We start from the raw sequence: 14,814 nt of genomic DNA on the forward strand, positions 1-14,814 counted from the left end.
ATGTATACGTATAGCTGATTCACTTTGTTAAACAGCAGAAACTAACACACCATTGTAAAGCAATTATACTCCAATAGAGGTGTTAAAAAAAAAAAAAAAAGACATGGCCCTGTGTCTAAAATTTAGAGATTAAATTAACTCCCTCATCTGGGAAATGAGATTACTGACCTTTTCCCATCCTTAGCAGAAATTCTTCAGAAAAAAATATGTATATGTTTGAAATTTTTTTCTATAACAATACTTAATTTTAGGTATGTGTTAGTAATGTTATCAGCAAATAAATCACATGAACCTTTCAAATTTTCTTGGATTTAGCTGTTATTTTTACATATTTGGTTACCTCCCTCTGGAACATCTCGTGGTACAATGATTTATTCCTCAGTTGCCTAAAAGCTCGAAAGAGTTCATCTGACACCCAAAACACTCCCTTAAATCCAGGGTTTATCTCATTCTGCTTCAAAATTCACACCACATTTTTAGTAGTAACTCAAATGTGTAACTTAAACACTTGACATTGGAAAGAACAGTAACCTTTCTCAACCAAATCCCACATCTCTCTCTTTCCTACAGATGAAACAAAAGTAAACAAATTATTCATAACTACAAAAAGACCTAATTGAAGTATTTCATTTGCCACAAAATGTGCATTTCCTCATTTCATACAGCAGAAATAACATTTTATTCCATTTAGTTCCACATCCTGGCAAGAAAGTAAAATGACTTTAGGGGTCAAAAGATGCAAAACTAGAAATATCCATCGGTGCAAGAAGACGGCTTTATGATCGTCTACATTCAGCCAGTTATTTACAATATTTAGATGGTGTAGACTATCACGGAGAATTTTAATTTCCAGTCAAAAAGCACAGAGAAGCAATTATACTTCTGTAATCTTTACTGTTTATAAGAAAAGACAATTGAAAACAACAGTAATCCAAAGAATTTATAGGATAACACACTCTTTTCTCTTCTCTACTGCATATTCCATTTTCATCTAATCTGCATGAAGTATCAATACTGCGCTTCTACGGTTACAGATGACTCTTTTGGCTTTTTTCTTACAATTCATACTGAAATAAAGAACTAAATATATGAGATGAAAATCAGTTTGCACTAACCCTCAAAGCTCTAAATCAAAGTAGATAAACAGAGTCACGCCGTTGAATTAAATACTGAAATTAGTGGCCAAAAATTTTACTCTGAGATTTAGATGTATGCAGCCCAATGGAAAAATATGAATTGACCTTCGTGTTCAGCAAACACTCTGTGAACTCTGAGATATGGGAATACCTCCGTTGTGGACACATTTATACACCAACAGACAGAAACATCACTGTCAGAGTAGACCTCACAAGGGGAGGTCAACGGATGCACGCTGACATTGATTCATCCCTACGCTGCTTCGTAAGTAGCTCCTTCCTCATATGGGAGCCCCAAGCTCACTGTGCTACACGGGGCCACGCTCTCCAGTCTCCCCAGCACCTCCAGAGAACCAGACCAGGAGGCACCTCCTCCACCTTCAACGACAGCACCTGGCTTCTCTTTGGGATGGAGCCCAGGCCTTTCTGCAAGACTCCACGCCTGATGGATCTGAGCTGTGCTCTCTCCTCAACCTCCAAGTCACCAACCCCAGGCAGCGCCAGGGTGACCCGAACTCTTCATCGCCTGCTGCCTTAGTCTATGCCTACATAATAATAACAGTTAGGAAAGAGTAATGCCACCGTATGTCTTAACAGAAAGAATAACTCGACTCCATAAGACCTTGGAAAGGATGTCTCCCTGCACAGCCATCCTGGGTTCTCTTACCCAAACATCTTAAACGAAGAAAACCACGCTCTCTAGAATACAGGTACCACCTTTTCGGACGGCGCACAGGAAAGCGAGCAACGCTCTGCTTTTCGTACCTTTGCAGCCACGGACGAGTTGGGCTTCTCCAGCAGGTCCCACAGTTTCTTCCTCTTTTCAGGGCAGCACGTGTTATCAAACTCTTCGCCCTCCCGCTCGCGCATGGTCTCCGCCTCCCGCCGCAGCTCTTCGTTCATCTGCTCCTTCTTTTGATGATACCTGGCTTGGCAACAGGATTCTAAGTAGATCTCATCGATCCCCCAGTAATCAAGCTCTTGGCCGAAAGAGAGAGCGCACATTTCTTCCATCATGTGGAGTTTCCCTGTCCGGTAGAAATTTAAAATGGAAGTGAAGGCTCCAGGGTGCCGATCGAAGAAATACTCGTTCTCGTTCAGGTTGTAGTCATCGCACACCTCCAGGAGGCTCTCGTGCGTGTTACAGTCCCGGAGCTTCCCCAGGCGGGTCCTGGGCAGCCGGTCCAACGTTCTCCACAGGACCTCGTGGTTGAGGCCCCCCACGTTGATTTTCACTCTGCGGGAGCACGTTTTGCTCCTAATGATGTCCACCGGTTCCGGGGGAAGAGAAAGTGTCGACCTTGATGTCTTCCTGTTTAAGCCAGGGGGCGCCTTCTCTGCCATTTTGGACTGAACAAAGGGTCCTCAAAAGAATGGGCCGCGGGAAGGTCAACTCAAGCAATATCCCTGCGCAGCAGGCATTTCCACGGATGCACCTGGAAGAAAGCAACCACAAACCCTTTGGTTACTTGCATTTTTCCTAAAGCATTTCCTATGCTATGGGCTCACTCTGTTGTTCTTGCATAACCTGGAGGTATAATATTAATTACCGTCTCTCGATGGAGATGTACATCTTTGCTTTCAGGTATAAGGAGGAAAAGACAACACAACGTACTATGCAGAAGCAGCTGTGTAATCAATTTTATACACCTATAGGTTGACAGCTCCCAAATTTGTCACCAGAGACCTCTTTCTCAAACTCTAGCCTAAACTATCCCTGTGCTGATGAGCTCTTCCCAGATAAAACACAGACACCTTCAATTAAATTGACCACACCTCCACACACAAGCTAAAACTCTGAGAAATCCTGATCTATCTGTCCACATGCAAATAAGCACCAGGTCTTAACCAACTGTACCTCCTAAACATTGCTGAAGTCCTCCACCCCCATTACCCAGTCCTGGGTACCACCGAACCATGATGCTGATTCAAACCCTCAGCATCTCTTGCCTACGTTTCTACAATAGCACCTGAAACTGGATCCTGAGCTCTGGTTTTATCTACACAAAAACCGTTCTCCACACAGCTACTAGAATGATCTAAGAAACACATTTGACCTTACCATGCCCTACTAGATCTGACCTCTCTCTCCACCTTCACCTCTCATTCCTCCCTCATCACCATACTCCAGCAGCCCCAGACCATATACACTGTTTTGTTTCAAGCTCCTGGCCTTCGTTCACGCTGTGTCCTGGAAGGGCCTCCACCTTTCCCATCTCCCTTTGACTAACTGTGGCTTGCTCTCCAAGACTCAGCTCAGATATCACTTCCTCTAAAAAGCCCTCCATAATACATCTCCTCTATGATCATGTACTTCTGTGAACGTCTCTTCTATTTCATCATGCCACTGCAGTAACACCTTTGCCAAGGATGCTGGGAGCCCTTGAAGACAAAGACAATCTTCTCTGTTATATCTTTATCACTGAGCACAGTGCTTATATATTGTGAGGGTCCGATAAATGTTAAATAGTCAGTTCTTTAATTGTTTTCCACGAGACAGCTGACAAGAGATCTCGTGGGGATAATGTATGTGGCCAGAAAAATGCATAAATGGAGTCATTTGGATCACCTGACTAAAATGCATCTATGTTTACATGTTATGTGTATATATGTTTGTGTGTACATAAGATATGTCAGAATGTGTGTGTGTGTTTACATTCTTTGACCCACAGCTCTTTTCTCCTGTGTACTAATTCTTTAAAACATGACTGCTCTAATGTTCCCTCTTACTGATCTATTCTTCTGATCTGCAGCAGTAAGCATCTTCTTATTTGATCTTCCCCTATAATGTTTTTGCAGAAAACCATGGTGCTTCAAGCAATTCATCCCAAATACCGCTTTCAATGTAAAACACCATGTTTCACACAGTCAATGGCTTATACCAAAGGGAAAAGCTTTTAGATTTAAGAGGTCCTTATAATTAGAATTCTCTTTTAAGATACACACCAATTTTGGCATGTCTTTGGTTTCTCCGCTCCTGTAAGTTAAATTTATTTCTCCACCTGGAAGCCAAGTATTCTCTCAAATGAAAATAAGTCAAATTTATGAAAAAAATGTAGCTGGACTATGTAAGAAGTATTTCAAATACAGCTAAGAAATATACTTGAAATGGGAGTTCTTTCAACTACATAGTTACAGAGATATTTAAAGCGTATACATACACTCTCTCATTGCAGATGATAAAAATGACTATTTTTACAATAAAGGAGAAATACAATAATTGGGGCAAGTATCAAATTCTCTAAGCCCCAATTTCTTAATCTACAAAATGAGGATAATAGTATCTACTTTATAGGCAGTGTTATGACAATTAAATGAGATAGTTTATGTGAAGGGCTCAGTACAGGGAGGTATATCTGAATAGAATAAGAAAACTCACATTCCTCCTTTAAGTGTAGCTTCCAATCAACTGCACAACAGCTATGATTAAAAGCTATACTGATGTCTATTCAATAAATGCTAGCATTTAAATTCTTTTCCCTTATACATACGTTCAGTCCCCTCTAATGGATTTTAAGCCTATAAGGCCAGGAATCATTGGTCCCAGTTTTTCTCTACCGAGCACTGTACTTACATATAGTGGGTAATAGCATGTAACCTTGATGCCACTGATGCCCACATCGAAATTTTGTATTCAGATGGCAATGGACAACACACACACACACACACACACACACACACACACGTATACACACACCCCACATACAGCATGCAAGAGAGGGCACAGTAATACTATTAGGATCGGGCAAATCAACTGAAAATATTAGAGATGGGCAATTCGAGTGGTGAATCTGAGTGTCTGTTCTCCAGCAAATTACTTGGTTTCAGGTGCAATGATATCTCAGCCATCCATATAGATTATGTGAACAGCCCATATGAATAATAAGCAGGAAGTTAATCCATTTTTAATTTGGCTACACATAAACATACAATGAATTCACTCTTTGTAGAATATCATGACTTACTAATGTGAAGAAGCGAGATGGTCTTTGAGCTGATTATGGTATCATATAAGAGGCTTTCCAGAAAGACTGAGAGCAAACTCCAATGCAGTACAAACATCTCATGTTTACGGTCAAGGGCTTACTGTGACTTCCTTTCTTGTAAAAGCCATTACTAAAAGCATAAATGCTCTGTCATAGTTACCAGTAGGTCACCATTTATTTCAAATAATTTCACACTCATGACCTGCAGTGAATTCCCCTTTTTGTAGAATGTGTGTCAAGTGAAGAGAGGTCATAAGACTTAAATTTCAAAGTATCTTCTTCACTAATCAAGAACTTTCTATTATAAGAAATTCAGTGTTGATTACAAACCTCACAATAAAAGACAGCCTGAAATTCAACGCCCTCTCTTCAAAGCAGGGGTAGAGAAATTTAGCATGAGTGAACGTAACCTGTTGATTTTATTTTCTTAAAGACTTAAAGATGATCTGCTCTGATTATTGTTACTGTGATTAAAAATTTTTTATTCTCCCTGGGCAGAATATTCTGCTTGTGACCTGGTGAAGAGTAGAGACTCAAAGGTGTAAGTTCTCAAGCAGTTGAAGAGCTGTAACTAGTGTTCAGAGTTAATCAGCCTTTCAGAATAGTCATAGTACACAAGTGGTCACAATTGTAAGCCTGTAATTCAGGTCAAGCCCTGCTCAGCAGTGCCTTAGAAACGTGCTGAGCCTTTCTGTCTACCTGCCCACCCGTCCGCCCACCCTTCTTCCTGCTCTCTCTTCCTCTGTATTTTTTCTCTCTCATTTTCCCATCTCTATTTCTCCACCCCCAACTTATCTCTCTTCGGTTCCTCTCCCTCTCTTCCTATCCCATTCCCTAGATCTTTCTATCCTCATGGCCTCTTAACCAACCACAAAACCACTCTATCTTTTCAAACTTGTACATACTTTGTGAAGTTTTCTACATCCTTAATAAGAAAACCTCCTGAGCTGAAAATACCATGTTTCTCTCCAGAAGAAGCAAAAAACATCTAAACCAAGTTGCTTTTCATGGGAGGTTGTATGAGATTGCAAAAGGGGTTCTGCTGGGCTTCCCCGGTGGCGCAATGGTTGAGAGTCCGCCTGCCAATGCAGGAGATGCGGGTTCGTGCCCCGGTCCGGGAAGATCCCACATGCCGCGGAGCGGCTGGGCCCGTGAGCCATGGCCGCTGAGCCTGCGCTCCGCAACGGGAGAGGCCACAACAGCGAGAGGCCCACGTACCGAAAAAAAAAAAAAAAAAAGGGGGGTTCTGCTCTCAGGCTCACGACCCCTGGGTCTAGTTGGGCTGCCCTCCTGCATCCCCCTCATTTTTCTGGTTGGACTTTCAGTTTCTTCATGCATCAAACCATGGCATTTCCATGCCTACAATTCTTTCATTTCCTATGACACTTGGTTAATTTTTTCCCTCTCGCTATGATTCCGTGGCCATTGCCACCCTTCCTCTCCAATCACCATCCTAACTTTAGATAGAAATAAACATAACATAGTGCCTCAGATCCATGAAGACATTTTTTCATGTCTAGTTTCTTAAGAAAAGGTGGTTTTCATATTTCATTTCAAGAGCCCTTTAATATTTATGAGGGCTTGAAACAGACTGCATTCAGAACATCATAAAAGTTTCATTCATTTTATTTAGTGTTTTTAACTTTCCATTTTTAATCTGTTCTTTTCTGCCATGTTAATTTTATTTCTAGCAATGAATCTGTCCGTTCACTGTGTCTTGCCACTCTTGAGAGCTTGCAAAATTTTTGTTTTTAATTTTACTAATTAAAGTGGATATGATGCTGTTTTCTCACGTTTAGTTTTATAAGTGAAATGCTGTCTACCATAATAATTTTATCCCATGAGAATCAATCATGTAATTCAATTTAGTGTATAAGTTTAATATAAAATGTAATAATTCCATGTTTAAACTGTGGAGATGTTATACAACTGTGTAGAATTTATATACACAAAGAGATATAAGCTGAACACACATTTTTATGTCAAGGTCAGAATCTCAGTGAATTTCTTCTTTGGGCTGTTTGCTGGTTTATTTCCCCTTGTTCAATCAATTCGAAGTCAAGCTTGCAACAGTCAGTCGACCAGTTGCAAATGTACTAAACATCCCTTCATCAGTCTGTTAGAGAAAAAAAGCGACTCTTGAAACAACAACATTCTCATTTTGCACAGCTGCACCAGGCTCCACCAGCAGCATGGAATTATGCTGCCACCCGTTCAGGGCTCAACCTGACAAAACACAACTTTCTGATCATGGCATCATTATTACTGCTTGAGACTCCAGGTCTGAGGCAGGGGAGTTGGCGGGGGGGGGGGGGGGAGGGATTTTTTTTTTTTTACTGTAGTCTCAAAAATACTACCATTATGTCATATACTTGATACTTCCTTAGTGTAGCAAGGCAGGATAAGTCCCACGTGTGATTCTGTGAAGATGAAAAGCAAATCTTTCTAAAGACCTAAGTGATGTTTACCATTTCCTTTCTGTGTTGCTGGCACGAGCTGAGCACACACTTGCAAACAAGCAGCTCCTAGACCTTTAAGTGGAAATCACTCTATGTATAGCTCTAAGGCATTTTCTTATATTTTTATGTATGGTATTAAGTAGTAAATGCATGTTTTTGGAACAGCTACGTCTGTTTCAGAGAGTCGCAAAGATTATTTGCAGTAGCTATCTGCAGAGAAAGGCGCCAGAACGGTTAGCTGAAATGTAATCAGTGCTTAAAAAAAACACTACTCACTCAATTTTAAAAAGCACCTCCAGAATTTACTAAAGAAAAAGAATAAATTTATAACTAGTGAAAAACAAATCAGATTTAATTTTAAAGTAAGGTCCTGGAAATCTTCAGCTATCCTAAGAAATGCAACAAACCTACTGAAGTACTTTAGAACTTGGCCAGAAATACTAATGAATTTATACTGTTGATTGTTTTTTAATATGTCAAGTTCTAGTAATAACCGAAACACTATCCTTGTCCTCAGAAAAGTGGAAGTAGCATTTCTTTTCTTCAATGAAAGGCTGCTAATATCAATAGGTTCCTCAATTTTAGCATAACTATTTACTCCTTAGTTTAAAAAAAATCCAGGACTTTTATCCTTGGTATACCCGATGCTTTTTTTAGATGCACTCAAACAAAATCCTAAAAGCGTTGCTTTCAGTGGTCAAAGGAAGCACTGTGTTACAGTATGAAGGAGAAAAGACAAGTAATAAGTAGCTTATGTAATATGAGCATCTTTCCATATCATCAATGTCTCCAACTAACCAAATTTATAAACTATTTTATTTAGACACATAATATGAATTTTCTTCACCAGAAGACAGAACTATTTAAAGAATTAGCTCCTATATATACATTTGCTATAATTAGAGAGTAAAACACTAGGTTTGCCTTTAGAAAAATGGCCTTTTATAAGACATAGCTCATGAAAAATCCTTCTCTATGCTGAAAAATATAATACTAATGTTATATTGCATCTTAGACCTTTTATAAACTACAAGGTATAGTTGTGGCTTGAAATTTTCAGTCTGTTTCAAAACCCACCAAAAAAGGCTCAGACTTCATATAAGCATTCAGCCATTCAGCTGGTGGAAGATTTTCTATTATGACAATAAAAGTGCCCTTTATGTTGGGGCCCAAGACATGTTCTTTTAAATGTCTCCTTTTGCAGAAGTCTTCCCAGAGTCACAGCGGAGTGCAGGGGATAAATAAAGATGAAAGGCGATGAGAAAAATAAAAAAGGCAACAAACAGAGAAACTATTGGCGCCACTGAAAGGAATGGGAAATGAGGCTGGGCCACCCTGTAATATCCTGATAAAAGAAATCACAAACTTCAGTCGCTACCTGGGGTTCTCTGTGAATGATACAACCTTCTATTTGGGTGACTGACTTCAATTTCATATTCCATCTCGGTGTGTGGCATAAGTTAGATTTAGCCTCTATGAAACCAAGTAAAAAAAAATGTTCATGAAGCTTGGATAGGATTTGAACTTTTTTTTTAAGGTTTCTTCCAATAAAATTAAATTTTAGATCATGCAATGGTTGGTCTGGAATGTTTAGCAGTAAGATTCTTGCCAAGGGATGTTTCTCAATGGGCCTCTGTTTCATAGTAAAAATACACTTTTCAACTACATTCCGGTCCCTTACTTCTCCACAACCAAACACACTGTAGGCAACGGAGCTTTTATTAAAAGCTCCAGTACTGAGTCAGATTTGAGGTTAGTTTCTATGACTTAAACGTATACCGTGCTTTAGATACCCCCATGTTTGGAGACAGGAATCACAGTATGTGGCAGAAGAGAGCTTGGATATGATCTGGTCCAGTTTCCCTATTTACAGCTTTCAAAACTGAGATCCAACAAGGCCACGTGACTTGGCTGACCTCTCTCTGGTAGTTGCTGAACTTGGACCAGAACCCAGATCTGCAGATGCCTACGTAAGTCTCTTTCCATTACACCCCAGCTCATTATTCTTTGCTTTTCACCTTCTAGTGGAAGTTTTAAAAAGCTTTTGTTTCTTTGTCTACACCCATGTCAAAACACTGGACTCAAACGACACTAAGTTGAGGCATGTTATCTCCTATACATAGCTTGTTTCTTTAGAGGGTAATGACTGCAGTCAGGCAACTAGACTGTTCTCTTCTGAAGACAGATGCGCTTCACAGAATCGTTCTTCCCTTGGCTTTGCCTCCCTAGGGCCGGTGTTTAGGATAACTACCTCCTTCGGCTCTGGACCCCTGCAGTCGGTTCTGCACGCTGCAGCCCAAACAGTGGTAGATCCGGGCCATCTCTAGTAGAACACGCTTCTACGCTTCTAGTCTCAGGATAGACACAGAACAATACAAAGACTGCAAGGTCTGTCCTCTACTTATCTCTGCGGTTCAGTACCTTCCTCCCTCTCCCTGTGTCTCTAACTTTTGCTTTCATTTCTTTACACGTGCCATTCGTCTTCTGCGACAGGGAATTTGCACATCTTCTATTTTCTCCCCCCGTCCCCTTCAGATATTAACTCAAGGATCACATCTTAGTCAATACCACCTGACTTCCTTGAATATACAGTCATCCTCCTATTTTAAGAACTTATATATAATCAGATACCTTTACCTGGACCACTGGTCACAACAGGAGTTTTAAGTTTGCTGGGATGAGTATTTTGATTATTTGATTAATATCTATCCTCTCCACTAAACCAAGTTCCTTGTGGGCAGGATCAAGTCGGATTTGATTTATCATTGTATCCCAGGTGCCTGGCATACAGCAGACACATAATAAATATCATGTGAATGAAAAAGTCAATAATCATTTTATTTAACATTTATTTAACATCATTTTCCTCTCCTTCCAGCGACCTCATAGTACCTGCCACTCCCCAAACCCAACATGACTTTCATGTATGAAAAGCTCTTTTCCAAATTCTCCATCTGATAAACTCTTACTCGTTATTCAAGGTCAAGAACAAATATCTTGTTCAGGGAGAATTCATCTCTTCTGCCATGCTGGGTTAAAAGTTTGCTCTATTTTAATGCTTTTCTCATTGTATCGCAACTATTCACTTAGAATTCTTTCTTATTCATTCATTTAGCAAATATTTATGAGCCTTTACTCTGCTTGAGGTGACACCATGGAACTTATATTCTAGTGGAGGTAGGTAAACATGCTACAGACAAACATACACAAGCAGCTAACTACAAAGCTGATAAAAGCTGCGAGAGAGAAGAAGGTGGTACCATGTGAGCTTTAAGTGAAAATACCTTCTTGGCTGTGAGCTCTTAGAAGTGATGAACATCTCTCATCCACGTCTGTATCTCTGGGATGCAAGTGCTTACCAAATGTTTGTGGACTACCCGAAAGAATAGTCTTTTTGAGTGACTTTGATAGTCTTTGAATGAGTGACTAATGAATTTCAAAGCACTACTATCCTTTTTCTTGGCCACATGTTCTGGCTAACATCATCCAACGTCAGTTAATTATGGTGATTTCCAATTTGTTTAGACGTTCTGCCGGCCCTTATTTGCTTACTTTAATAAGGCCTGGGCTCAAAATAAGAGCTAGATTTTCTGGAGCTACGTAAGGAACAAGTGATAAACAAGTTAAGACTCTCTAATAATCGCTGCTGCCCCAGAGTGGAATTTGCTTCCTCCAGGCACTCCTGGGCCTGGTAATATTCAGGCAGACACCAGGTGACCGCCTGCTCTACTGAGAAATGGACAAGACTGTCTCCAAGGCACCTTCTATCTCTGAAATTTCCTGGTTCTATGAGATTTCTGTGTGACCTCAGCTCATCTACATATTCCACCGGATAGATAAAGAACAAGAAAAAAGTTCACTCTGGTCAATTTCTTAAGTTTAAAAGTTGACAGAAGTGAATTTTCAATTCCTCAGCGTATACTCACTCCTAGGTAAAGTATTCGAGCCAGAAAAGCCATTATGATAGAACTGCTACTAATAAAAGGACAAAGAAAAGAAAAGAAAGTATCAAAGTTAGAGTCTAAACTTTTTTCAAAAGATGAGCTTATACCCTTCAATGATGAGCTTTTCTCTTTCTAAGTGATATAAAATATTGTCATGTGAAGACTGTAAGAAGGGGGCAAAGGTTAATCAAAGGAATGAGCCTACAGTAATGGAGATACAAGCAGAGCAGTATTTGGATTGGGAAAATAACTTAAGGTGAAAGGCAGAAACTTTCCCGATGTATTCAAACCACAATGTATAGGTGACCTTATCTTTAGACTCAGAGCAGACGACTGCGCAAACTCACCTTATGACCCTCAGTGTAGCCACATCCATCGGTACCCTTCCCTCTTTTCCTGACTGTGCATATTCAAAATGATGTGTTCTAGATTCCAGCATGAAAAAAAAACCCAATTTCTAACAAATCAATGGTATCCTTCATTAATGGATCTGATTTAAAAAACGAGAACGTGTCACAAGTAATTTGCTTGATTTTTTTTCCCCCTGTACATTAAGTAGAAAAGGGAAGAGGTTCACTGAACTATAAACATCCATCTCCATATCCCTTATGAATAATGTTTTCCATCTGCCCTTGTCATCAGTGAGGATCACTAAACAGCATTTATTAAGCGTCCATCTGTGTGTGGCACTTTATAAATATTCCTCCCCATGCCCCTGCCCACTTTCCCAATCTACCATGTGTCTCTGTTGTAGGAAATGCTAGGGAGCTACAAGGATAATAAATAATTAATGGTAAGAATGTTAAGGCAGATGGACGAGATGACCTACTAGCATCTATGAATCTTACGATGTTAAATTTACTGCTAATAATATAATTTAGCACAAATTGATAAGAAAATATCAAAGCATTTGATGACAAAAAAATCAGCGCATCATATTCCGCCAACGATTTCTAAAATAAAAATGTGAAAATTAGGGACTACAGATGGACTGACTGAAGCCCTGAGTTCATGTGACTTGTACCAGATGATACAGTCTTGAAATAAATAATGTGAAAAACAGTGTGGAAAAATCATAAAAATTATGGTTGCAACAGTATAATAGGGAAAGTGACCTGAGCCAAGGGTGAATATATTCAGAAATAAGGGCAAGCCATTGTTTTCACTGAAAGCAGCAGTGTGGTTAACGATGGTGAAATTATGGATTTTCCCCCCTTTTTCAGTTCTTCTTTAATGTTATTCTATTCTTTTTTTCTTAAAGAAAAAAAACGAATTATATTGGTTTTAGTGATGGTGATATTCAGAACATTCTTTTGTACCTCTGCAAGCCTCATGTAGTCAGGATTATAATAAAAGAGAAAGTCAGTGTAAAACAGCAATAGCTATGGGTTTCAGATTTGCCACTTGGATTTTGTTTCAGCTTAAGATCAAAATGTCCATAAGTAGAAATTGTATTTCCTAGAAGGTAGGGATATTCTTGGACTTGTAGCTGAAGGACAGCCAAAGTTATGATCTCATTTGCTTTGTGACTTTGGTTAATAATTATCATTTTTATCACTTTCCACATATTGAGTGATTATTATATGCAGCCACCGTACTTATTCCGCTTAATTCTCATAATGAGAATTCTCATTAATTGTCAATCACCTTGGGGTGGGTATTATCATCTTTGATTTACAGATAAAGAAATTGAGGTTCAGAAAGGTAAGTGCCTTGCTCAAGATGACATAACCAGTACGTGCTCATTCCAGGATACCAGTCCAGCAATACCTTAACTCAAAGCCCATGTTCTTAACCTTCTAAGACCCTGGGGATTTTCCTTGAATGGCATGATTCTGGATGCCTTAGAACGATAAATAAATAGAAATATGAGACCAATATTGAGCAATCTTTTTAGCATGACAGAGAAGGAAAGAATGAAATAACTTTTCAAATAATTCCTGTAACACTATGTCTATCCCTTGGCCTAGACAGGTGGCATGTATAAAATATATTAAATGGAATAATTTTCTTTTGGATAGAGATGGCAACTGTTTCTGCAGTTCTAAATTTTCAAAACTAACCATAAATTTTAGTGTGTGGCTTTCAAAAGTAATGCTATTAGTCGTAGTATTTGAGATCTACAGTCAAGATAGATGCTTTAAAAATATTTTTTAAATGTTAAACATATAAAATTCAGTCTTTGGAAGGGCAACACTGGTAGGTTTTAATGATCTTCCCAGGGCCCATCCGCATCAGGATGAGAAGCCAAGTCTCTTGTTCCTGAATCCATATTCTTTCCACTAGACCTTGCTACCTCAGGGCTTCAGAAATAAATATAAAATTAGAATGATGGAAGAGAAAAAATGTGAAGCAGGAGCCATCTAGCTATTTCACACCCAGTTAAACCTATAAATACTGATGAGTTGAACCTAATTATTAATGATTCCTGACTACAACATAAATCTATAATTCTACTATGCCAATAATGGTCGGAATGGAAAGAGATCGTAAGCTGTAAATAACACATACTGACTTAGATCCATGATTCCTTTCTCATTACCTTCCTTCCTTCCAAAACAATGTGTTACTTGGCTATTAGTATATATTGAGTGCAGGGGGTACAAAACTGGGTAAAGGCACCCTCGCTCTCAAGGAACCCATACGATTACTGCAACGAATATTACAGAAAATTTTGGATTTGTGCTTTTAGCATGTGTTGTGTAGGCTCAGGTAGTACTGTGTACTTAAATATTTATTTGACACCTAATTAAAACTCCCTACCTGATTTAAACATACTGATGTAAAGGGAGAGAGCGGTAATGATGAAGATGTCTGAATTCATGGGGCTTTGTGGAATACAATCTTCATTTATGGTATGGGAGCTATAGCCTTAGCCACCATTTGGAATATTGAAGGCTCTTTGAGGTCTTAAATAAATTCATGAATTTGATGAATTATTTAATTAATTCATTATTTACTTCATTCATTCATTCAACAATATTTACTGAGCATCTATTACATCTGTTCCAAATGCCATAAAATGCCCCAAACCCTTACTCTAATGTTCTACTTTAGCTTCATATATATGTATGATTACAAACTATGTTTATTATGCTGGAAACCAAGTATTTTGCTGGGCCTGAATGAAACCAAAAGTCAAGTTAAAGAAGTAGCCTTTTAGGAGCTTCTAAGCTTTCTATGTGCACTCTTTCTATAAAGCCTAATGAAAATGCTCTCCTTAGAATGAGAAAAGACTAGGATTCCAAATTTAAAATGACATTTATCTCAAAAGTAAATTAATATTTAA

General features: G+C 39.0%; 1 protein-coding gene across 2 annotated transcripts in view; it reads right to left on the minus strand.

Annotated features, from left to right (window-relative positions):
• KCNB2 (potassium voltage-gated channel subfamily B member 2) overlaps positions 1–14,814 on the minus strand; it is a 394,479-nt gene that overhangs the window by 364,899 nt on the left and 14,766 nt on the right. For both annotated transcript variants that reach the window (XM_067712072.1, XM_067712073.1), the window contains one exon: positions 1,902–2,572. In XM_067712072.1, coding sequence (XP_067568173.1) covers positions 1,902–2,480 — 579 coding nt within the window. In that variant the 5' untranslated portion in view covers positions 2,481–2,572. The remainder of the gene's footprint in view (positions 1–1,901; positions 2,573–14,814) is intronic.

Source organism: Pseudorca crassidens, chromosome 17 (assembly GCF_039906515.1).
Source record: "Pseudorca crassidens isolate mPseCra1 chromosome 17, mPseCra1.hap1, whole genome shotgun sequence".
In the NCBI taxonomy this organism is placed as follows: Eukaryota; Metazoa; Chordata; class Mammalia; order Artiodactyla; family Delphinidae; genus Pseudorca; species Pseudorca crassidens.